Consider the following 24,797-nt stretch of genomic DNA (forward strand, 5'->3'; position numbering starts at 1 on the left):
GTGTTGCTCCTACCCATGCTTCTCTTTCAGGCAGCCTCAAGGCAACCACGTTTATGTCGAAGAGGCAGAAGCAGAGCAGATCTTCCACTGTGAGTAGCTGATGGATTCTGTTGTCTAAGAAACTGCATGCCTGGTCCTCCTGAACCATGAAAGTAACCTTAGGGACTCCCCCAAAACTGCCCAAGGAGTAAGCAGGCTATAGAAGCTGTGGTGGGCCAGGTGTGGTGCCTCACACCTGTAATCCCAGCACTTTGGGAATGCCAACATGGGAGGATCACTTGAGCCCAGGATTTTGGGACCAACCTGGTCAACACAGCAAGATCCTGTCTCGACAAAAATTTTTAAAAATTAGCTGGGTGTGGTGGCACATGTCTATAGTCTCAGCTGCTAGGGAAGTTGAGGTGGGAGGATTGCTTGAGTCTGGGAAATCAAGGCTGCAGTAGGCTGTGATTATGCCACTACACTCCAGCCTGGGCAACAGAGCGGATTCTATATCACAGAAGAAGGACAGCCAAAGGGTTGAGTGATGGCAGAGAGCACTAATTGTCCCTCAAACCTATTATTTTGTTTCTCAGAGATAGAAGCCCTGAATTTGTTAGGCACGTGGTTTCCTGGAATAAAAATGACCTTCCCTCTACTCTCTTCCTTGCAGTAGGTATGGCCCTGTGACAAAGTTCTGATCAACAGGATGTACAACACCCATGTGGTGCCCCCTCCAGGGAGGGGTCACGCTTTTCTCCTCCCCTTGCCTCCCTCCTGCTAGCTGGAATGTGTGGTGGAGCTGCAGACTGAGGATGGCCGAGCAACAAGTGGGGAGGAACGTGGGAACCTGGTGACCATGGAGCCACCCTGGCAGCCCTGCAGGACAAAAGGTGAACTTGTACTATGTGAAAGCTACTCTTGTCAGGATGGTGGAACCTAATTTGGATATAGAATTTGCCACACCAGGTGATATAATTTGGCTGTGTCCCCACCCAAATCTCACCTTGGATTGTAATAATCCCCACATGTCAAGGGTGGAGCCAGGTGGAGATAACCGAATCACGGGGGAGGTTTCCCCCATACTGTTCTCGTGGAAGTGAATAAGTCTCACGAGGTTGGATGGCTTTATAAATGGGAGTTCCCCTGCACAAGCTCTCCTGCCCGCCACCATGTAAGACGTGACTTTGCTTCTCATTCGCCTTCCACCATGATTGTGAGGCTTCCCCAGCCCCATGGAATTGGGAGTCCACTGAAACTCTTTCTTTCATAAATTACCCAGTCTCAGGTATGTCTTTATTAGCAGCATGAGAATGGACTAATACCCCAGGACAAGGCCAAGACGGGAGTTCATGCTCCTGACCAGAGGGAAGGTGGAGATGAGCGGAGAGCACTCTCCTCCAAAAGAGTTGATTTCTAAATGAAAGGAAAAAGCAAACACAAATAAGAAAAGATTTGCAGAAATCAATTAGAATAAAAATATCAACAGACAATAACAGTGTTGCATAGCTTGAACATTTTTATATTGATCAAATTGTTTTTCAGTAGAATCACTGACAGAACAGGTCAGAATGAAAAACATTACAAATGTACAGAAAAGAGATTGCTGCTCAGTTAAGGTCCTTTTCCAAATAACTTCACACAAATCCTTCGGTTGCTCCAAACAGAATGAGAGCTATGAGAATGGTGGCCCAGCCCGGCCATCAGACTCCCAAGCGTTTGGTGCCCGGTCTGAAGTCACAGAATCTTTGCCATCTTTACTGAGACTGCTCTCAGCTGAGGACAACAGGCAAGAACCAGAAGGCGGCCATCCTTGTCTCTGCATTCAACAGCGCCAAAGTCTGAGGGACAAACTCTTGGTGACAAGTCACAGAAAGGTGACACGTCTCTGTAGCAGCCATAAAGCTTTGGTTTAGGATTAATTTTAATTCTCTGGAATATCAGGCTCCCAGAATGGCAAATCTTGACCTCATCTAGTCCAGCCCAACCTTCCCTTTTTACATATAAGAAAACTCAGGGTTGAGGGCAACATATCTTGCCTAAGCCCAGGTCTAGACCCAAGCCCTGCCTCTCACAATCTTTCCCCATTTCTGCTGCCTCTTTGTTGCCTCTGGAGGATGAAGAGGGCTTTTTCGCTTGCCCTCAAATGCTCATTTCTGAGGTACTCCCCCCCAAAAAAAGAAGGTCAGGTAGCAACACAGCAGCAATAGCGTCCACACTAATCTAAAAGCATATTTAAATATGAATTACTGTGGTAGGAAACGAAAGACAACTGTGTGATCCAACCACTGCCCCCTAACCAAAGTTGCATTTTTTCTTCTGGAAAGTCAAAACACCAAGTGCAGGTCCTAGAGGGTGACACCAGCAGGGATCTCTCATCTTGATTAAACTGGCACATCAATGTGTTTAATTAGATCTTTCAGAAAGTGCCAGAACGTAGGATGTAAATGTCTTCTCCATTCATATCCAGCCAAATTTCCCAGGCAAAAAATATTTATCCTGATTCTGATGCAGTTCTTCACTTAGGACTAAAAAAAGGCTTAAGTATAATTGCTTAAGTGTACAAGGCGGTGAAACAGGAATCTTGAGCTATGGATTTTAATTGGTGATAGCTACAGGATTTACTTGAATTGTTTGCTCTTTTAGGTAATTCTCTTGTCTTGTTCTTCCCAGTATTTCCTGGATGTTGTTCCTGGCAACGTCTGCTGGGTCTGAACTGCTGGCCTGCCCAGTGGCAGAAAAGGCCGCTTGCAACCTTTGGTGGGCTTTTTAGAAAGTTATGTGACCGTAATGGCTGCATTTGTTTTCGGAAAATAAACAGTAAAACACCCACCTCCAAAGACTACTTTGCAAGCATTTTGCACACAGGGCGATGATGCATTTTTACCAAACAGTAATGATTTGCTAAATATCCTGATGGCATTTAAATTTATGCCAGTGTTCCCTCCATCCCCCTGCTTGCTTGGAGCTTGCTGAATTTTTGTGAGTCCAGATTATTTTGTGCTCTTGTTCTCTCTCTTCTAGAAGAGCATTTTCCATTTTCCTCTCATAAAAACCCAGTTAGGCTGGGCGCAGTGGCTCACGCCTATAATCCCAACAGTTTTGGAGGCTGAGGTGGGAAGATCACTCGAGGCCAGGAGTTTGAGACCAGCCTAGGCAGCACATCAAGATCCTGTCTCTACCAAAAAAAAAAAAAAAAAAAAAAAAAAAAAAAAAAAAAAAAAAAAAAAAAAAGCCAGGTGAGGTGGCATGCGCCTACAGTCCTGGCTACTCAGGAGGCTGAGGTGTGAGGATTGCGTGAGCCCAGGAATTTGAGGCTGCAGTGAACAATGATCATGCCACTGTACTCCAGCCTGGGCAACAGTGAGACCCTGTCTCTAAAAAGAGAAACAAAAACCCAGTGGATTCTACTTTTGACTGATGTGTTTTTGGGCTAATCACTGATAACTAAACTTTTCTAAGTAACTCTCCCACAGCAGCGTCTGTTGCTGTTCTAGCCGATAAAAAGTCACATGAATAGTGTGATCTTATTCAATCCTCACGTTCAAACTAAAGTCCTAAGTATTGTTTTTATTTTACAGATAATGAAAGAGAGGTAGACCTTCTAAGCAACCAGGCCTGCAAGTAGTTAGTGCTGAGTGGGCATAGGAACTGAATCCCCTGCCCCTTAGCTGCAAACTTTCTGGTGGTTTCTTGTTTTCAGTATGGGGTTATGGTACTGTGTGACATCTCCCTCCCACCTCTGCCATTTAGCAGTAAAATATCCGTGTGGAAAAGACAGCAAGTATGCAAGTAAATATGCTAGCTCTAGAGATAAAGAACCTCCCATATAGGTCTTTATCCGTCTTGCTACCAGCAAACTATTCAATTGGCACCGAATTTGCTGAATATCAAAATGGCTTCATTTATGTGCATTATAATATGAAAACATCTTCTCTATAAATACCATTAAGAACCTGGCTTAACTTCCTCTTCTGAGTACATAAAAACCGCTGTTTAAAAATACCACATTAAATGTTTATGCAATTTATTTTCCTTAAATAATAATTTGCTACAATCCTGTCACAAGTTTAAAAAAATTTAACACAGTATTCACAAAGGCAGAATTCTTTAGGACAATCAAAATGATGGTGTTCTTAGAATAAGTTAACATCAGATTGTGTTTATATTCAGATAGTCTGATCCTCTCCTTTGAAATGCAATGGAGACCATTGTGACTGGGGGTGAATGCACACATTTGTTCTTCTATACAGAGACTCATTCTTTATATATACTCAACGGTAATTTGAATCGTTAGGAATCCTGAGAAACACTCACCCCTGGGCACACACATGTACACACCCCCGTGGCCAACCCTCCAGAGGCTGGGTTTCCCATGGTTCAATTACTAGAAGCTCTTTTCTCAGAAGGCCAAACATTCAGAATATTTAGATGACATTGTCCCATCTCCCCTTGGGGAAATCATAAGGTTTCAAGTGGAGGAGCTTGAAGTAGCAGCAATACATGTAGGAGATTCAGTAGTCGGTGATTCCAGTCCTGGGTGCTGAGTGTGCAGTAGGAGGCAAGCAGAGGCAAGAGACACACCTGCTTCTACAACTAAGCCACAAGATGACCAGAACACACTGAGAGTACCAGTTCTCAGAGCCTCAGCTGAAAATTCACCTGAATGCACATTACTAATCCAGGTCAGGCACCAAGAGGGAACCTGAAGAGGGACACAATTCACAGAAACATGAATATTGGAAGTCGCTGGGAGATGGGACAAAGGGAGGGAGGGCAGAGAGGTGTTGCTCAGCCTTCAGCCTGACCCCCAGTGCCCTGCCATCTAGTACATTCGTCAGGGTTTCCTTAGCATCGGGGTGGGTGAATCTGAATTGTTTCAGCTCCACCTAGAAGCACAGAAAGCTCAGCCCTTACAGTCTGACACACAGAAACAAACAAAACATCCAAATGACCCAAGATAACCACACCATCTTGTTGCTGGAAGGTCAACAACTCTGTGGGTGTCCGGTCTCAATTGCTTCAGAATGCCGACAGGGGTGTGTGTGGTGATGTTAGGGAAGAAGGCATTAGGACAGGTCCCAAACTGAGATCCTTTTTGTATCTTTCCATAGAAATACAGGCCTAAATGATGCCATAATTGCATGCTTATCTACACCAGTTCCTATGTACATGATATCTTTTCTATAGAAGTTTAAAGTGCCTGGGTTCAGAGGTGCCCATTCCTTTCCCACAGCTACTGGTTCCTCTTGCTGCTTCCAGAGAGGTCTGTCCTCCTCTCTCAAGGAGGATGCCCTTGGGAAAGAGGAATGAACAAAGTTTTCATAGTTGTCTTAACTAGGATCCAGCATTTGGACTAAACCTTCTTCATACACACGAAGAATCGCTTCACACACAAACTTGTACTGGCTCTGGAAAAGAAAAAAAGCTGTCAAGTCCTGTAGCTCCAGGAAATGCTGCCTACCACACCCTGGACCGGTGGGTCTTTTGCAGCATTTGTAAATATTCCCTGAGCGCCAACTCTGGGCCACAGGCCAGGTACACCTGTGAAGCCCTAGTTCCTATATGATGCGGGGAGGGGGCACTCCCAGAGAGGGGTGGGCAAAGTGTCATGGAGACATGACAGAGGGAGAAACTGGCAGTCTGGGGGAGTCGGGAAGGAGCAAAAGTCCCTGCGGGGCAGCCGTTCCTGTAACTGGAAGTGTGGAAGCCTCAGTAAGAGCCCATTTTGAGAAATGGGGTCAGGGAGCCTGCTCCTGGACTCAACACCTAGGCACGTGGAGGAGTAGGGGCTGCACAGGTGGGCTGGGACCTGGTTGTGGGCACCTTGTGTTGGGGTAAGGAGTCTGGATTGTGTTTTACAAAGCAGAGCCACTGAAAGAGGCTCTGCAGGATACAGTTATTTATCTTAGCAAATACCTAAGAAACATATTGTAGCAAAGTATACAGGGGGGATAAAAGTATTTAGACTGAGCTTCTCCAGCTAGGAAAATCAATCCTATCTATCTAGTCTATCTATCTAATCTAATCTATCTATCTAATCTAATCTATCTAATCTATCTATCCTATCTATCTATCTATCTATCTATCTAATCTATCTAATCTATCATCTATCTATCTGTCTATCAATCTATCTATCTACCTAATCTATCTAATCTATCTAATCTATCTATCTATCTATCTATCTATCTATCTATCTATCTATCTATCTATCTAGTTTTCGAGACAGAGTCCTGTTCTGTCACTCAGGCTGGAGTGCAGTGGCGTAATCTTGGCTCACTGCAACCTCCACCTCCCAGGTTCAGCGATTCTCCTGCCTCAGCCTCCCAAGTAGCTGTGACTATAGGCACATGCCACCATGCCTGGCTAATTTTTGTATTTTCATTAGAGACGGGGTTTCGCTATGTTAGCCAGGCTGGTCTCGAACTCCTGATCTCAAGTGATCCACCCTCCTCAGCCTGCCAAAGTGCTGGGATTACAGGCGTGAGCCACTGTGCCCAGCTTCCAGCTGGGAAAATCTACCAGGATGATGGACTTTTCTTTTTAACCAGCCACGAGGTCTTCCATACCAAAAAACAGGGCAGAGAATGGCCCTAATAACATAAGCCGATTTTTTTTTCTCTTAACAAGATTTTCTGGGTACAAACTACTATAAAACTACCAAAGCTTAAAAATCTATTAGGGAAATCTTATAAACTTTGTCCACAGCCTGTGAAGAGACAGAGCTGGTTGGAACATATAGTTCCTGCTCCTTTCTTTGCTAACTCCTCATGTATCCTGGGGGTTTTTACCAGAGAAGCCACTTCTCCAGGAAGCCTTCCTAGACTTTCCAAATCCTGCTTTAGATACTCTTCTACCATGTTCTCAGACAGCCCTGAACTTCCCTCATCACTGCTGACATTTAGCATAGACTAATCCAGTTCTCCTACTACATGCAAGCTTCAGTCTCTGCACCATTCTTTGTCAAATGAATGAATGAATGAATGAATGAATGTGGGATGGTCCCCATTTTGCACAGGGAAGCTGAAGCTTGGAGAGAGGTTCAGGACTTATGCAAAGGTTGTTCCATTTGTGGTGGGGCCTTAATCATGCTCTTTCCACACCGCTTCACTGCCCCACTTGCAGTTCCAGGGGAAATCCCCAAGAGTTATCCCCAAGAGTTCCTCCTGAGGACAAGAGGATGTTGCACATGACCCTACTTTGAGCTCTGTCCTGCTGGTGGAGGACACAGCAGGTACTCAGGCACCACACGGGTGGGACAGAGCTCAAAGTAGGGTCATATGCAACATCCACTGAGCCAAAAGGAGTACTCAGGTCTAGGTGGGTGGGGGGGGCGTGGGTGATGGACAAATGATTGTTTAACGATACAGATGGCTGTTCCCTGACAGACGGGCTGGCAGGAAATAAACCACAGAGGCAGCAGAGCTCAGAGGTGAGATGGGTGTGGGCTGTAGCCACTGACATCCATCTCATCCATCTCACTTTGTGACCTTGGGCAAGTGATTCAGTCCCCCTGAGCTGCAGTCTGTTGACTCACAAAGCCCTTCTCTCAGGCCTGCCTGGTGTAAGTGCTCAGAAAGTGCCAGCCACCGTTATTACTTGATTCCTACTCACTGATGTCTGCACCATCATGGCGCGCTGGTCTCGCATTTTTCGGACAATATCCAGTGGGTAAATGGGCAGGTTCCTCTCAGTTAGGCACATGGCTGTTTCCATAGTGACCAACACACCGGTTCGACCTATTCCAGCACTGGAGAGGGGAGAGAAGAGAGACTTGGGATTTGTCTGAGTAGCCTTTCTGCATGGCCCAGTGAGCAGTTCCCCGCTGACTCCAAAGGGGCTTTCCCCCCCTGGCCTTCGAGAAGACAAAATGCACACTCAGGGCGTGCTCTCAAACAGGCTGAGACAGCCTATCCTCACACATCTGAGACTGGGGGCCAGCAGGCAGTGGAAAGAGGGCCACTGTGAAGCGCCAAACCCACTCCCTTACACCTATGACGAAGGTCAGCTGACAGAAGGACAGGAGAAAGGGTGTGTGAGGGGATTTTCTTCTTCAGTTCTGTGCTACATTCACAAAGTTAGGATTTCATAAAATTCCAAATAACTTTTGAAATGGTGAAGAACCACAGTCAACAGAGGTTTGTAAGGGCACACTACTTTGTGTGATGTAGAGTGGGTCTGGTGCCTGCCAATTCTCTCCAGGCCTTTTCCAATGGGGAAAGGATTCCAAAACTAACAAACAGCAAGCGCCATACCTGCAGTGAACTAGGACGGGCTCGCTGTCCACTCTCAGAGACCTCACACAGTTTACAAATTCCAGAAAGTCAGAGGAGTCATCGGGCACACCGTGGTCAGGCCATGCGACGTACTGCAGATGTGTCACTGTGTGTTCTTCCCCGGTCTGTGAGAGACGCAGTGGCCTTGGTGAGCCCATCCAGGTGGTGAGCATGAGGACCCAGCCCCAACCCAGACACAGGGTGGCCCTGTCTCCTGATGCTTTCTCCCTCTGTGCACAGCCCTGCTGTGGCCCCTAGCAATTCCTTCCCTCCTTCCCTAAAGATCCCCATCCCCTCTCAGGCTCAGCCGTGGGCCTGTCCTGCAGGGCTGTCTTCCTTGATCACTTCTGCCCAGTGATCTCCTCCATTTGCTGCTATGGTACTTGCCATTAGAGGCCACACATGCTAACTGGTTTTTTCTTTTTTTTTTTCAACTGTGGCAAAATATACTAACACGAGGCTTACCACTGTAACCACATTTAAATGTACAGTTCAGCGGCACTGAGAATACTCACAATGTTGTATAGCCATCAGCACTACCTATTTCCAGAACTTTAAAATATCCCACAAACATAAACCCTGCACCCATTATGCCATATGGCATAATGTCCATAGATCTCCTTTCTCCTCCTTCCCCAAGCTCTTGGCAACCACTGTTCTACTTTCTGTCTCTATGAATTGGACGACTCTAGGCACTTCACAGAAGTTGAATCCGACAGTATGTGTCTTTCTATGTCTGGCTTATTTCACTTAGCATAATACGCTCAAGCTTCCCCAGTGTTGTAGCAGGGGTCAGAATCTCCTTCCTTTTAAAGGCTGAATCATATTCCATTGTATGGACAGACCACGTGCTGTTTATCCATTCCTCCATCGATGGACACTGGGCTGTTTGTATCTCGTGCCTGTTGTGACTAGGACCACTATGAACTCTGGGCCCCGGCTCTTTGATGGGCAGTCTTGCGCACTTACTGACATGCTTGCCAGGTGGAAACAGAGGGCACACCTAGAAGCGTGACCACCTGGGATGACAGTGGCTGCTGATTCAGCACCTGCCCCTCCACCGTGCCCCTCAGGCTGTGGCTCACCTGGGTGTTTGTGACCAGCATTTCTCGGGACACATAGGCGATGGTGCAGTCCTCTGACTGACACTGGATGTGAAAGCCGCCGTGGTCCATGACGTCAGGGGGATCCGGCCAGTACTGGTGACATTTGGTCTGTAAGGAACCACCGAGAGTAAGCGAGCCCCCTCTGTGGGGTGTCCCTGCAAGCAGTTAACCCTGGACAGGCGGACGGGTTAGGCATCCTCTCATGCACACCCGAGAGCGCTGATGGGAGAAAACAAACTCAGCCAAGTCCATCAGCTGTTTCTCAGCGCAGGGTGGGAGCAGCCTGCCAGGGACCAGGCCACAGGTCTCCGCTCAGCCCCAGGCTGCAGCCTGGAGGAGGAGGACGAGAGACGCAGCATCTTCATCACCACGGGCCACTCGCTGGAAGAGCACCAGTGGCCTCAGATGCAGGACCTTAGCCTGTGAGCAACCTTTCTACCCTCTCCGACCCCAGCCCCTCAGGCCCCTCCCCGCCTCCAACGGCCCCTCCTCCTGCACCCCTCCTCCACCATCCTCCCCACCCTTTTGAGGGGGAGGCCTCCAGGCACAGCAGTTAAGGGCACACATCTGGTGTCACACACAACGCCGCCGGGATCCTTTCCTCCTCCATTTGTCAGCCAGATGATGTCGAAACAGTTGCTTAACCTCTCTGATTTTCATGTTTTCCACTGGGAAGACGGAGATGGCTCCTGCCTCAATGCTGGTGAGGCGGCTGGCATGGGTGTGCAGTGCTTAGCCACTGTGCGGGGCAGGCCGGGGTGGCCATTACTTCTGTTGCTGTCATGGGTTACATACCAGCTTGAGTAAGAGTGATGAGGTTCCACAAAAACCCAGATTAAGGGACTCACAAATCGAGATGAACACCTTTCTCACTGGAGCAGCGTCTCTGAAGCCCTTGAAGGCTTTCTTAGGTGATGCCCTAAAGAGGTGATATCCCACACAGAAGACTAGAAACCCAGGGCTACTCGGGATTAAGTGACTTGCCCAAGGCCATGGGGCCACAGTGATGCAGTCCAGCACTCTTCCTATGGCACCCCAGTGTCTCTCAATATGGCTGTGCTGTCCCCACAGACGGGCTGATCCCACCACCCTCCCCAATTTCTATCCCCGCTTTTAAAACCTGCAGCTTGTCCTGTAAGCCATCTTAGCACCTGCCTCTGGCTTCTAAGCAAACTTCAAGGTTAGGCTGTCCATCCCACCATAGATCCTTCTATCAGTTAAATCCTAAGTCATTAAACAAGCATTTTCCCCTGAGCCTATATGTGGTTATAGCAACTTAAGCAAAAATTACATTTGTTCGGGGTGGAAAAGTGGTATAACCATAAGACGTGTAATCTGTTGGGAAACAGCCTCTCTATTCTTACTTTCAAATGTCACAGTGAATACTTCAAACTAAAGTATGCTGCTGGAAAGCTGGAGTTAAGAATTTACTTGGAAACCTTAAACATGGGTAATTTCGGTTAGTAGCCGTTTTGTGACTTTGCTCAGACATGAGGGATTAAGGGCTGTAGGGCCCAAGGCAGAATTACAGACACAAGCCCTCTCTCGCCTCCTCATCTGCACAGGAAGGATAAATCCCTGCCCTGTAGGCTCCCAACGGTCCCGCCCACAGGATAATTGCAGGGAAGATATTCTCTGACAAGATCAACCCAAGCAAGGCAGAACTACGAATATCTGTACTGCCAGAGAGGCTCCCCTTATTCCACAGTGAATCTGAGCAGTACTAGACACTCTCTTTACCTCTGACCAAATACAAATTGCAGTTCAATTTGGATCTGGAAAAATTGGGGGTGTAGTGGAAAGAACAAGTCTGTGGAGATCCTGAGTTTCAACCCTGGTTAATAAATTCTACTAAACGTATTTGGTTAGTGATCTCGGGCAAATTACTTAACTTCTTTGGGCCTCAGTCTCTACATTAATGCTGCTGCAGCGAGGGGCGATGATGCTGAAGCTTCATATCTTCAGAACGGTAGATGCTAAGCACTGAATGGTGCCTTTCATGAACATGGCTTTACCTTGGCTTCAAAACAACCCTATGAGGTAGGTACTATGATTGTCTCTGTTTTGCATATGAGTAAACTGAGGCTCAGAGAATGAATCAATGTCTGTCAGATCACAGACAGAGGAACTGGGGCAGAGCTGTAATGTCACAACAGGCCTGTGAACCCTTAGCCAGGTTGATAATACTCTGGAATGACAAGAAAATGCACCTTCCTAGGGCTGTGGTTAAATTAAACAGTAACATATGCAAAGCTGAGCATATGAGGGAAGAAGCACTTCTGGAGAAGTCGTCAAGGGACAACGAAGATCACTGAAGCTAGGAGGCCGGCAACATGCTGCTGGGGTCGAGACCCTGGGCAGATGTTGCCAGAAGAACTCAGAATGCTCTGTCCTCAGGGATTCGCAAGCCTGAGTGGGGCCTGTTTCTCATTTCCAGTCCCCAAGTGTGGTTTCGAGAAGAGGCTTCAGGAAGGGAAAGCTGACCAGGGAGATGGTTTCTGAAAGGATGCGTCTTTCTGGACCAGAGGGAACAAGTCACAAGCTGGGTGGAAGACAAGCCATATGCCTGCTGTGAGTCCTGCTCTACTAAATGCATGACATGGGTGAACACAAATGGGACATACTGAAAATTTCAGCTCTCAGAGAAAGGCATAAACCTGCTCACTTGGAGTGACCAACTCCTAATCCAGAAGAACTGGTGGGTAGTGATGAAGATGAGATAGGAACTTAGGGATAAAGGGCTCGGTCATCTGGTCATCCAAGGGTTTGTAACAGGAGAGGGAGGAAATATGCACCCTGGATTTCAGAAGAACAGGTTTCTAACGATGGATAACATCCAAAGAAGGAGACAGAGCACTATCTCAGGAAGATGGACCAGATAGGGTTTAGTGGGAGTCATGGGCCAAATTTAGAAGGCTTCATTGTGAAAAGCTTGCTTTCTTGCTCACTTAGTTAATAAACATCCCTGGGGATGCAGAGATGAATGAGACACGATGTGACACTGTCCTCAAGGTGCTCTCGAATCGGTGTTGGGGGAATGTGGTGAAAAGGAAAGAAAGAGGGAAGTCAGAGACACAGGTAGCTCACACAGGAGGAGGAGGTAACGTCCTGGAGAGAGGGGATGCAGATCTCAGTATTGAAGGACAAGGGTCTTCATCAGGTTGGCAAGGCAAGGATGGATCATTCAGGCAGAGGGAATGGGACACACACGGTCAAGAGGTAAAGAGGCACATGGTGTACCCAGGGAACGACAGACAGTACAATACACCTGCACAGAAGGTACCAGTCTCAAGGTGAGACTTTACGTGGTGCACCTGAGAAGCCACCAGAGGGTTTGAGCAGGGAAATGGCAGGACCAGGCAACCCTCTGGAAAGGTATCACTGAAAGCCGTGCCAAGGGATGGACGAGACGGGGGCTGGGGGAGCCTCTAGGCCAGGAAGCCACTAAGGAGGCTGCTGCTGCTGCTCCTAGGAGAGAAACGCAAAAGCTCTGAGAGAAGGTGAGGGTTTGGGGGACAGAGAGGGGAGACTGGCGGCGGCAGACCGTGGTGAGTGGATGTGGGAAGTGAAGGGAGGGGTAAGGCCAATTCCAGGTTCCTGGCTCGGGTGACTGGACAGATGGGTGCCACTGGCCAGAATGGTGAGCTCAGGGCGTGGACTACCTGGGTGCAGGTGCATGGCTGACAGCTTCAGCTTCAGGCACCTTGTATGTGAGGACACTCAGGTAGATGTGTCCTATCAACAAATAAGCAGATGGGTCTGGGTTCAGGAGGTGGAAGGAATCAGTGCCTAGATCCATTTGCTGAACCAACCAGAGGGCCTGATGAAACCTGACTCAGAGATAAGTTCTCTGCCCAAGAGCCTCGTTGCCTAAGTGTACATTTCACCAAACAGTGTGTTTAACAGATAACAAGAGCAAGGGGGATCATAGAGCTTTGTGCTGCCTCAAACCTCTTCCTGTCACCTCACATGATCCTCATGGCAACCCAGGGGCTCCTAATGTTGCCCAGAGCAGCAAACCTATCTGCCTCTGGCCCTGTGAGACAAGGAGGCCAGGATGCTGACTCACTACGCCATGTGGAGCACCCACTACTGGATGGGCAGCCAGTCCAGGGTAGCTAATTCTTAAAACAATCCCAAAAGGCAGGCATTACCACCTCCTTTCTAGTGATGAGGAAACTGAGGCTCAGAGCCCTGTGCAAGGTTAAACAGTGGAAAGCGGTGGTCCCAGAACTCAAACGCCTCCTCTGACCCCAAAGGCCCTGCCTCTGACAGCCAGTGGGCCAGGAAAAGTACCTGTGTTATTCACGTGTAGTTGCAAAAAATGATATTTCTCTCCAAAAGAAACATCTCTGATGGAAAGTGAGGGAGAATAACTTATTCAATTGCAATGTTTCTAAGAAGAAACCCATGAGCCTCAAGGGAGAGCACAAATAAAAACATTTTGGGTGGGAATTTAAAAAGGGAGAAATCGAGTATCTTGTGGGGGAGTGTCCCACTGACCGCTGGGGATATGAGGCTTCAAAGAAGGCTCTCTCTGCACTTGCAGACCTGAGAGTAGCACAGCGAGGCTGGGGAGCGGGGGTGGACTCCAGCCAGCTGCACACCTGCTGGGAGTCCCACTCTACTAAATGCATGGCATGGGAGAAAACAAATGGCAGATGCTGAAAGTTTCATCTCTCAGAGAAAGGGGCAAAGCTGCTGCCTGGAGTGATGGACTCCTAATCTGGAAGAACTGGTGGGTGGTGATGCGGACAGGTTAAGGCCTTCAGGATAAAGGACTGAGGTCATCCTGTCATCCAAGAGTTTGCAACAGAAGAGGGAGGAAACATGCATCCTGGATTTCAGAAGAACAGGTTTCTACCAATGGATAAACAGGGGAGGTTAAGTTCCGGGGCCAGAGATAGTGAAGGGAATGCTAGACCTCAGAGGAGATGGGAATCTCTAATGCAGGAAACTGACAAAGCAGCTGGAATGGCTTCAGTGAGAAAGAAAGGGCTGGGAAACAAACCCTCCAGGTCACAACGGAGACCTCAGATGAGCTCTGGTGCAGAGTGGACATCAACAAAAAAGAGGGGCTGTCAGCAGCACGGAGCTGGCAGACAGCAGCCATAGGAGTGGCTGGAGGAAGCTGAGGTCTCCTGGATCACAGAAAGGGCCTTTTCTCCCAAGCTGGAAAAAGCAGAACGAGGGAAGAAGGGGGCTGCTATCCAGGGCAACCAACCCTTAGGGTTATCATCAGCCCTAAGACAGCAGACCATTGCTGGGCAGGGGGGCTCTCTTTTCTCTGAGGAGAAGAATGACCTTCCTGCTGAAAACGCAGAGTCAACTTTACAGGGAAGAGAAGCGCAGACAGACAAGACAGGGACAGCGCTGAGCTGCCCAAATGGATTCTATGGAAAATGGCACAGTGATGTAATTTCTCCTTTTTACAAAGGCCATGGTTAACCTGGCACACACATTGCTCTTTCAGGACCAGCACTTGTCCTGAATGGGCAAGGCCACGTCACTGCAGGGGTTTTGGGGCACATGAAGTAAGGCTAGGGGAAGTGCCTTCTGGCCTGTTGTAATGGATCCAAGCTGGGACTGGGGAGGAGGAGGGCTGAGCTTCCCGTCACTAGGGGTGTCTGCAGAGGAGACTTAGGTTGCTCTGTAGAGGAGACTTAGGGTCACATAACGGGCTGGACCAGGAGACACTGAAGACCGTTCTCAGCGCTGCGATTCGTGTTCCACAGAGCAGGGTGTGACACTGCACACATCTGAATTAGAAATCAAGCTACTCACCCGCCCTCGTTCTGTGAGAGTCGTCAACATGACAATGAGTGACAACTTCTGATCCCAGACAACCTGCCAAAACTGTGCACAGGTATGCGGCAGGGGCCCCTGAGTGGCGATGTACTTGTTCACAAGGTTAGCAGCAGGAATTTCCATCTGGTAAGAAATTGGTAAAGTATTAGAATCTGTTGCTGCCCCAGGGTGCACAGGGAACTGGATTTTAAACTCTTCCACTTGCTAACTGATATTGCACCAGAAAAATATCTCTTTATCAATTCACAGCCAATAAGGAAAAGCAAACAAGTTATTTCTAAAACTTCGTGAAAAATATCTGACAACCACCAGCATTAGATCTTTAAGATAAAAGTGTGTGGTACTCAGTAGGCAAAAATCAGAAATCTGTCTGTGAGATGGCAGAAGAGTTTAAATGACTTTCATTGCTCTATCCTAAATATAATCAATATTGGCTATCTGCATTTTCAGCCGTATGTACCAATCCTACCCCTAAGTCTTTTCCCTATGCAGGGTTTTCTATCAAAATCTATTTACATTTATTTAAAGCACAAACCGTACAGGTTTACACCACCAATTCTTGTTGCACTTTGCTTTCTGCATGGCTTCCAATGCTTGTATCATGAAGTTGGTCAATCTTGACATTAAATGTTGAAATGTTTTGAAATGAATGTTTCAGGTAGAAATATTCCTGCTCCATGTTTCCTTTTTGCCCTCTGGACTGAGTCCTTTTGACAAAAGAACACTCAGAACCTGCTGAGTTTTGAGCTGGCACTGGAATTCACTCACTCTCAGGTGAGCAAGGTATAGGAAGGTTTCTAATTAATGGTTTGGCTGGTGCTTGGATAAATGGCTTCCTCAGTCCTGGGATTACATGAAAAGACTGGTCTTTATGGTATTGCAGCCCCTAACGTTTCTGATGCTCTGCTTTTAAGACACCGGGAATGTTGAAGTGAGGGTCAATGAATCCCATAGCTGCTTTGGAACAGGTGGAATCACTGATGAGACCAGTTTTTATTAGGGCATTTCCTGACACTTTGCTATAACTTGAGAACTTAATCTGAGAAATCATCTGTCTGTTTAGGAGTTGGCAGACCATGTATCGCCTGAAGGCCAAATCTGTCTGCCACCTTGCAAGCTAAGAGCGGCTTTTAATCTTTTTAAGTGGTTACATTTCAAATGCAAAGATCACATGTTATTATCTGGTTGGCTATAGAAAGTCTGACCCCAGGTTCAGATAGAAGGAATGGAAGTCTAGAGAGGCCAAGTAAGGTGCCCAAGATGTGTTTTTAGAGAGAAAATAAGTGCTTTTCCCATAACATGTGAAACATTCCACTTTTTCTTTTTGGCTTATATGTACACAGGAGGTTTTATTTTTCTCATTTTTTTTTTTTTAAGGCAGGATGACACTCATTACATGGAGAGAAACAGACAGTTTCATCACTGGCAAAAACAAACACCTGAATGGAAGCCACTCAGTACAGGGGCATGTGGACGATTGAATTAGAAACACAGAACAAGTCTGGTCCCATCTTCTGTTAGCTTTGTGACTTTCCAAATTATTTTAACTCTCCGAACCTTAGTTTTCTCCTCTGTAAAATGAGACTATTCTGCTTTCCCTCCCATGGCTGTTGTGGTGCTGAAATGCGGTGGTGAACGGGAAAGCACTGTGTCAACTGCAAAGCCCCACACAGGCCCTCATCATCGTTGCGACAGTGGTGAATGTGCTCTTCAGCATCATCCAGATTCCTAACTTACGTTCACGTAACTTGCGTTAATATAATCTTCATTTCCCCGCAATAATACCCGGGTGGTGTCATCTGCGGGGAAGAGAAAAATTTACCGATTATTCCGAGCATTATTTTTATCATACCAAGTAAACCAGAGTTCAGTTCCCAGCCCCATCTGCAGCTCTGCCTCATTAGCATAAACACTATTCCCCAACTGTTTCGACTCTGAAATGGCTGCAATAAAGACGGTGGTGTTTACAGACACACTGAAAATCGTTCCAGAATACCAGACAATCTGTTTTAAAAAGGGAAACATTATCTCAGTGTAGGGGGGAAGGAGGCATTCATGCCGGATACTCACAAGGCAGCACATCTTTATATCGGTTTTTGTCCAAATTTTGAGGCAGCTTTGCAAACGTGATGGCCAAACCTGGCTTTTTTCTGTAGAGTTGCTATGTGAGAAATAGAGAAAAAAGCAAGCATTGCAAAAATCAGATGAAGAAAGTGTGAAAACATACTTTATCATTCACAGTACCAAAATCTTAACATTTTAAAGTGATTATGTGTTATATACTAAAAGAAAATCTTCCCAATAAGAAATTCTACAGTTCCATGAGAAACTGACTAAACTCTTTAATAATTTTTTTTTTTTAATTTGAAAAAATGCCATAGGAAGGGTCTGGGTCTCAGGTAATGGAGCATGGTAAGTGAAACTTTGTCTTTATGACAACTATTTGACAAGAGCTAAAAGCAACTAGATTGGGGGGGGAAGAATTCTGACTCAAAATTAAATGGAAATCATCTAAAACAGTCTAGAATCATTTCCCTTCAGTTCAATGTAGTGAACCACACCCTTCCTTTAAGAACGAGAGCATTTCATTAATCATTTCAGAAGTCTATTTCCACAGGAAAAATATTTATCCCAATATATAGTAAACTTCATTTACAGAGGTACTTCCCTACACATGTAATCACTACGAAAAATCTCAAACAACACAATCTTTGCATATCTAAAGTCACGTATTAGACATGTTTGTACGGTTTCTGACGCGATTTTCACAACAGCCCTGTAAGAGGTATTAATTGTATTCTTATTTTGCAAGTTCAATGCTTTGTTCGAGATCACAAACAAGAACTGAGATCTGACTCCAAGGCTTATGTTTTCTTTTCTATATGACTGTTTTTCCTTTTAATCCCTTCTCACCAGTGGTTTTTATTAACTCTATGGGAATTTAAAAACACAGTTTTTTCAGTGTTGGAAGTGATTTTTTTTTGCGGAAAATTTGGGAAATTCAGACTAATATAAAGAAAAAAATTATCAGCAATTTCACAACTCTGAGATGAGCTTTTCATATATTTTCCCCAGCTTATTTTTTCTGTGCCTAAATGAACACAAATGAACAGAAGTATATATATGTAAACACATAATACATTTATATACTATGTTTTTAAAAGCAAAAAATGAGACTGAACAACATACTGGCACTTTTTTTTCTCTTCCTGAGACAGGATCTCTCTTTGTTGCCCAGGCTGGAGTGCAGTGACGTAATCTCGGCTCACTGTAATGTCCACCTCCCAGGTTCAAGCGATTCTGGTGCCTCAGCCTTCCGAGTAGCTGGGACTACAGGTGTGCATCACCATGCCTGGCTAATTTTTGTATTTTTAGTAGAGACAGGGTTTCCTCATGCTGGCCAGGCTGGTCTCAAACTCCTGACCTCAACCGATCTGCCCGCCTGGGCCTCCCAAAGTGCTGGGATTACAGGTGTGAGTCACCGTACCTGGCTATATTGGCACTTCTTATGCTATGTTCTATCCAACCTAAGTGTCCTAAAAGAAGATAGTAAGTATTCCTTAGAAAAAGTTTCAAAGTCAAGACATTTGGAAAATATTTATTTTATGTTCTATGAATCTCTAACAAGACAAGTCCTGCAATGCATAATGCATACATTTGTTAAATTCTGATCAGCTAAACATATCTCAAGCTAATTTGGCCATGGAAAATCTCAGCATCTAATAGAGTATTCTGGGAAATAACTATCCTAATTTTCAAGCTGCTTTCTCCTACTTATTACATAGTATCTATTTCCCCATGTCATTAAATATTATTTACACACATAATCTTTAATGGCTCAATAATCTAGTTTACTATAATTTAACTTTTATCCTACTTTTTCATTAGGCTGTTTTGAAATTTTTTTTACTCAAACTTCTAAGAAGAGAATTACTATACCGAATAATATTTTTAATGGTTTTTTTTTGCTTTTTTTTTTTTTTTTGAGACGGAGCTTCACTCTTTCACCCAGGCTGGAGTGAAGTGGCGTGATCTCGGCTGACTGCAACCTCCACCCCCTGGGGTTCAAGCGATTCTCCTGCCTCAGCCTCCCGAGTAGCTGGGATTATAGGCATCCACCACCACACCTGGTTAATTTTTGTATTTTTAGTAGAGACGGGGTTTCATCATGTTGGCCAGGCTGGTCTCGAACTCCTGACCTCAGGTGATCCACATACCTCGGCCTCTGAAAGTGCTAGGATTTTTGAGTTTCGATACATATAACCAAGTTGCCCTACAGGGATGTATGATAAATTCACCAAATTGTGGCCAACATCCTTAATAAAGATGTGTCTGCAGTTTGAATAGGGAGGGTAAAAAGGATTTTTCCCTCTATGTTTTTGCAAATTGTATTGTTTTGTAAATTGGCTTCTGTTAGTCTGTTTTTTCTCTTACTAAATAAATAAATTACACAGAACTCCCCAGAAGATAATTAACATGGAGAGTTTGGGTCACAATAATGGTGCCGTATGTTATACATTTGCCAAATGTCTAGAATTTCCAAACACTCCAAGAGCTCAGCTAGCTACTCACCACCTTTACAGTTTCAGTTCATAACCATCAGGTAGCTGAACAACTTCTTAAATAACTGCAGTCTCTAATAAACTCTGTGAGTTCATTCTAGGAATAAACTAATGATTTATTAGAGGTTTTGGGTTGACTCTGGCAGAAAGCGGGCACCTAAGTTAAATATACCTAAATGGCATTTTAGTTCTAACTGATTAAGTGAATATAATAAACAATTAAGTGAATATACAATTAAGTGAACATAGTAAAGCTAATCTGGTGGGAAAAAGAGATTTTTTTTCAAACAACAAAAGTGTAAATAAAATCAACTTGAGGTGGTCTAGCAGAAAAGCACAGCTACAGAAAAAGGCTTTAATTACCATAAGACTTTAAATGTATCTCAGCAGTAATGATCTGTTGATAAATTTGTAAAGTACGAAGATTAATCCTACTAAGATAAATCATACGTTAAAAAGTGTTATGGTAGTGTTTACATTTTTTTTTTTTTTTTTTTTGAGACATGTTGCCCAGGTTGGGCTGCAGTGGTGTGATCTCAGCTCACTGCAACCTCTGCCTCCAAGGCTCAAGTGGTTCTCATGCCTCAGCCTCCTGAGTAGTTGGGACTACAGGCACGTGCCACCACATCCGGCTAATTTTTGTATTTTTAGTAGAGACAGGGTCTCGCCATGTTGGACAGGCTGGTCTCAAACTCCTGACCTCAAGTGATCCACCTGCTTCGGCCTCCCTAAGTGCTGGGATTACAGGCGTGAGCCACCACGCCAGACCAGGCAGTGTTTAAAATTTTTTAAATGTGCACACTCTGGGCTTTATCCAACAGAAATACATAAAGATACATGTCACGGAAGTTTCTCTCCAGCAAAATATTTATTCTCAGAAAACCAGACGCAGCCTGGATATTCCCCAAAGGTGAAGGAATGTTGACTTAAATGATAGTACAGTCTTACCAGAAAATTCTGTGCAAGTAATAAGAATATGACAGACCAAAAGTACAGATTTAGAAGGATATCTATTAAATACAAGGTATTGAATAATTTATACAATGATGATCATATAGTAGCAACACACACAGTGTATATAATGTTTGAAGACACAATCTTGTGTGTGTATGCATGTGTATTTGATATATCTGCATGAGCACTGGAACAAGTATGGAAGGATACATAAAAAATTGTTTGTAAATTATAACAAAGAGGAAGAAACTGGCCGGGCGCGGCGGCTCACGCCTGTAATCCCAGCACTTTGGGAGGCTGAGGTGGGCAGATCACGAGGTCAGGAGATTGAGACCATCCAGGCTAACATGGTGAAACCCTGTCTCTACTAAAAATACAAAAAAATTAGCCGGGCGTGGCAGCAGGCACCTGTAGTCCCAGCTACTTAGGAGGCTGAGGCAGGAGAATGGTGTGAACCAGGGAGGCAGAGCTTGCAGTGAGCCAAGATCGCGCCACTGCACTTCAGGCTGGGCAACAGAGTGAGACTCCATCTCAAAAAAAAAAAAAAAAAAAAAAAAGTGGGGGGAAGAAACTGAAGGGGATAGGAGGAGTCAGGAGACTACTTTACTTTGGTTATTTCTGAATTATCTGAATTATCACAATGAGAATTGTTATTTTTAAATTCAAATGACTAAAGTGAGAAAAAGAAATACAACAAAAGAAATCTATTTATAAAATTAAAAAGCACAAAATTTTTACAAAAAGCTAGGTGGACAAATCAAAGTTAAGGTTATTTTGGCCTTTGGAAAGTTTGACAACACACTCATATTTATGTCTGCAAAGGCTAACACTGAATAGGACTGAAGCAACTTAGTAGAAACAGGATTTAAACACTTAGTTTCCTAAGTGTTAAGAGTTGGTTTTCGGCTGGGCACAGTGGCTCATGCCTGTAATCCCAGCACTTTGGGAGGCTGAGGTGGGCGGACAGCTTAAGCTCAGGAGTTCGAGACCAGGCTGTGTAACATGGTGAAACCCCATCTCTACTAAAAATATAAAAATTAGCCAAGTGTGGTGGCACACGCCTGTAGTCACAGCTACTTGGGAGGCTGAGGTGGAAGGATTGCTTGAGCCTGGGAGGTGGAGGTTGCAGTGAGCCAAGATCGTGCCACTGCACTCCATCCTGGGAGGTGGAGGTTGCAGTGAGCCAAGATCGTGCCACTGCACTCCATCCTGGGCGACAGAGGAAGACCGTGTGTGTGTGTGTGTGTGTGTGTGTGTGTGTGTGTGTGTGTGTGTGTGTGTGTGTGTGTGTGTGTGTGTGTGTGTGTGTGTGTGTGTGTGTGTGTGTGTGTGTGTGTGTGTGTGTGTGTGTGTGTGTGTGTGTGTGTGTGTGTGTGTGTGTGTGTCTCTCTCTCTATATATATATATATATTTATATTTTTTATTTTTTCAAGTTCCTAATTTTTTTTTTTGAGACAGAATCTCACTCTGTTACCTAGGCTGGAATGCAATGGTGCGATCTTGGCTCACTGCAACCTCCACCTCCTGGGTTTAAGCGATTCTCCTGCCTCAGCCTCCCGAGTAGCTGGGATCTGTATACAGGTGTGTGCCACCATGCCCAGCTAATTTTAGTATTTTTAGTACAGACTGGTTTTCACCATCTTGCCTAAGCTGGTCTTGAACTGCTGTGCTCAAGCAAGCCACCCGTCTTGGCCTCCCAACGTGCTGGGATTACAGCCATGAGCCACCGCGCGTGGCCTCAAGTTCCTAAAATTTATCGACTCTTCTCCAGGCCCTGTGGGCTGCTTGGCAGTCCGGTTATGAAACACTGCTCTGAGAAGGGGGAGGGACAGAGTGGAAAGTGAGTGTAGGAATCACAGGTATGTCTTTCTGGAAGGATCAGGGATGGAACAGAATGAGTTAAGGCTTTGTGATATTGGCCAGCATATGAGACATGGCTTTTAAGAGAACCTTCATTCTTTTTTCATTTTCCAATTCATCGGAAACACAACAATTTGCTTTGGTTATTCCTGGGCTGAAGGAGTGTGAGGGAGACAACAGCTCCTGGCTGCAGATCCCTTAGATTCTGTCCTAGAATGGGAGCCACCAGGAGGCTGAGAGGCAGGGTCACAGATACAGAATGACAAAACCACTGAATTTTATGAAAAATTATTAATTTTTATGTCCTAAAATGCTTTGTTCTCATTCTATCAGAGTATACTTATAAGAAGCTCTGAAACTAACGGTAAATTATAAAAAGATCAGTTAAGAGGGGTTGCTAAGGAACAACTGTATTGAAATTACAGTATCAATATCACCAGCTCTGGCCTCCAAAGACAAAAAATTTGAATGGTGGGAGCAGATGCTCTCCAGTGTGGTAGGGGTGCGATGGATGGTTTTTTGGCTTAAATATTTCTTCTTAGAACAAGTCACCTACTATAATATTAGAGAAGGCATCAGGTGACTCTAATCTCCTCACTCAACCAAAGGTGTGCAGTGTACTCACATCCCTCAGATGAGAGCTTCACACACCCAACTGGCTCTAACCAGAGGATGCTGGCAAGGCCCTGCAAGTGGAAGCAAGCACTCCATCAACTCTATGAACAGAAAAAGGGGAATTCCTGAAGGCTGAGAACCCAAGAAGGGGGAAGAAAAAGGGAATAGGACAGGAAAAAAAGGGGGACCGGGAATCAAAGAAACCATGGGTAGGGAGACAGCAAAGGCCAGAAGCAGACTGCCTTTCATCCCCTCCACAAAAACCCAGAGTCGACTCCAAGCAACCAAGTTTCAAAATGGCTGTTTGCTGTATTAGCCACTGCGGCATTATCTTTATGGAGGCAGGAATCTCATTTGTTCACTGCCACAAACCCCAAGCCAGCATTGTGCCTGGCACATAGTAGGTGCTCAATAAAAATTTGTAGAGTCAAGGAATAATGGGATCTGCTGCTTTCAAAAAATGAGTGCCAACCATGTGAATAAAGCATGCCCAAGAGAATTTCAAAGCAATTTCAGCTTTCTTAGACATAGTGCCCTATAACAAAGCTGAGGGTAACCCATTTTTCCCAAAGAGCCCACCCCAAGAGGTTGTTTTAGTACCACTTGGTAGACAAATTAACAGTTCACTACTCACGGGTAGCTCACCCACACTGAGACATCCCTTCTCCTTTGTATCTGACCCAGTCAGAGGGCAAGAGAAACCATCTAGCGGGGTCTTGGAGCCTCCACTTACCTTCCCAGAAAGGTTTGCTGAATTGAAATCGTTGCTAGTAATTTTGGGACCTTCCATAGTGCCCCTTTCCAGGCACAGTCCCAGATGCAGATTCTACTGCTGGCAAACCTAAGAAGTATTCTTGCAGGGGCCCTTTCAGACAGACACACAACAATAAGTTATGGCAGCACTTCCTTTAGGTGGGTCGCTGGCACTTGAAATGTAAAAGCTGCACACATGGTCATTCCAAAGCCCCCAGTTTGCTCCGTGTATCCCAGATACACATTATACTGATGATGTTTTCTTTCTTAAAAAAAAAAAAACAAAACTATTTGGAAAACTGTTTTTAAAAATGCAATCTTTTGGGCCGGGCATGGTGGCTCATGCCTGTAATCCCAGCACTTTGTGGGGCCAAGGTGGGCAGATCCCTTGAGGCCAGGAGTTGTAGACTAACTTGGTCAACATGGTGAAACCCCATCTCTACTTAAAATACAAAAATTAGCTGGGCATGGTGGCGCATGCCTGTAATCCTAGCTACTGAGGAAGCTGAGGCACGAGAATCACTTGAATGTGGGAGGCAGAGGCTGCAGTGAGCCAAGATCACACACCGCTGCACTCCTGCCTGGGCCACGGAATGAGACTCGGTCTAAAGGGTTCTAATCTTGAAGAAATTGCTCTCATTAATTTCTACAGGTGTCAATTTAAACCTCTCATAAAGTTTTCAGCTACCTCTGCCCTTCCAAATGCACCTTTTATAATTATCACAGGAGCCAGTGAGTCACTTGTTTTGACATTAATGGCTATCATCTATAATGGGCAATGTAGGAGTGAGTAAAGTAAAAACAGGGGCCAGAAGAAAAAAGATGGTTTCTGGTTTTGGGGAAGATGGTGGACGCTGAAGTGGAGGGGCCGGGTATCTGAGTTT

General features: G+C 45.4%; 1 protein-coding gene across 7 annotated transcripts in view; it reads right to left on the reverse strand.

Moving 5' to 3' along the window:
- Nucleotides 1-1,474: 1,474 nt before the first annotated feature.
- Nucleotides 1,475-24,797, reverse strand: part of PTPN3 (protein tyrosine phosphatase non-receptor type 3) — a 123,138-nt gene continuing 99,815 nt past the window's right edge. For all 7 annotated transcript variants that reach the window (XM_054500345.2, XM_054500347.2, XM_054500344.2 and 4 more), the window contains 7 exons: nt 17,240-17,330; nt 16,907-16,968; nt 15,146-15,292; nt 9,341-9,469; nt 8,235-8,380; nt 7,594-7,729; nt 1,475-5,390 (listed from right to left, as the gene is read on the reverse strand). In XM_054500345.2, the coding sequence (XP_054356320.1) occupies nt 5,313-5,390; nt 7,594-7,729; nt 8,235-8,380; nt 9,341-9,469; nt 15,146-15,292; nt 16,907-16,968; nt 17,240-17,330 (789 nt within the window). In that variant the 3' untranslated portion in view covers nt 1,475-5,312. The remainder of the gene's footprint in view (nt 5,391-7,593; nt 7,730-8,234; nt 8,381-9,340; nt 9,470-15,145; nt 15,293-16,906; nt 16,969-17,239; nt 17,331-24,797) is intronic.

The sequence above is a fragment of the Pongo pygmaeus genome, chromosome 13 (assembly GCF_028885625.2).
Source record: "Pongo pygmaeus isolate AG05252 chromosome 13, NHGRI_mPonPyg2-v2.0_pri, whole genome shotgun sequence".
Classification (NCBI taxonomy): Eukaryota; Metazoa; Chordata; class Mammalia; order Primates; family Hominidae; genus Pongo; species Pongo pygmaeus.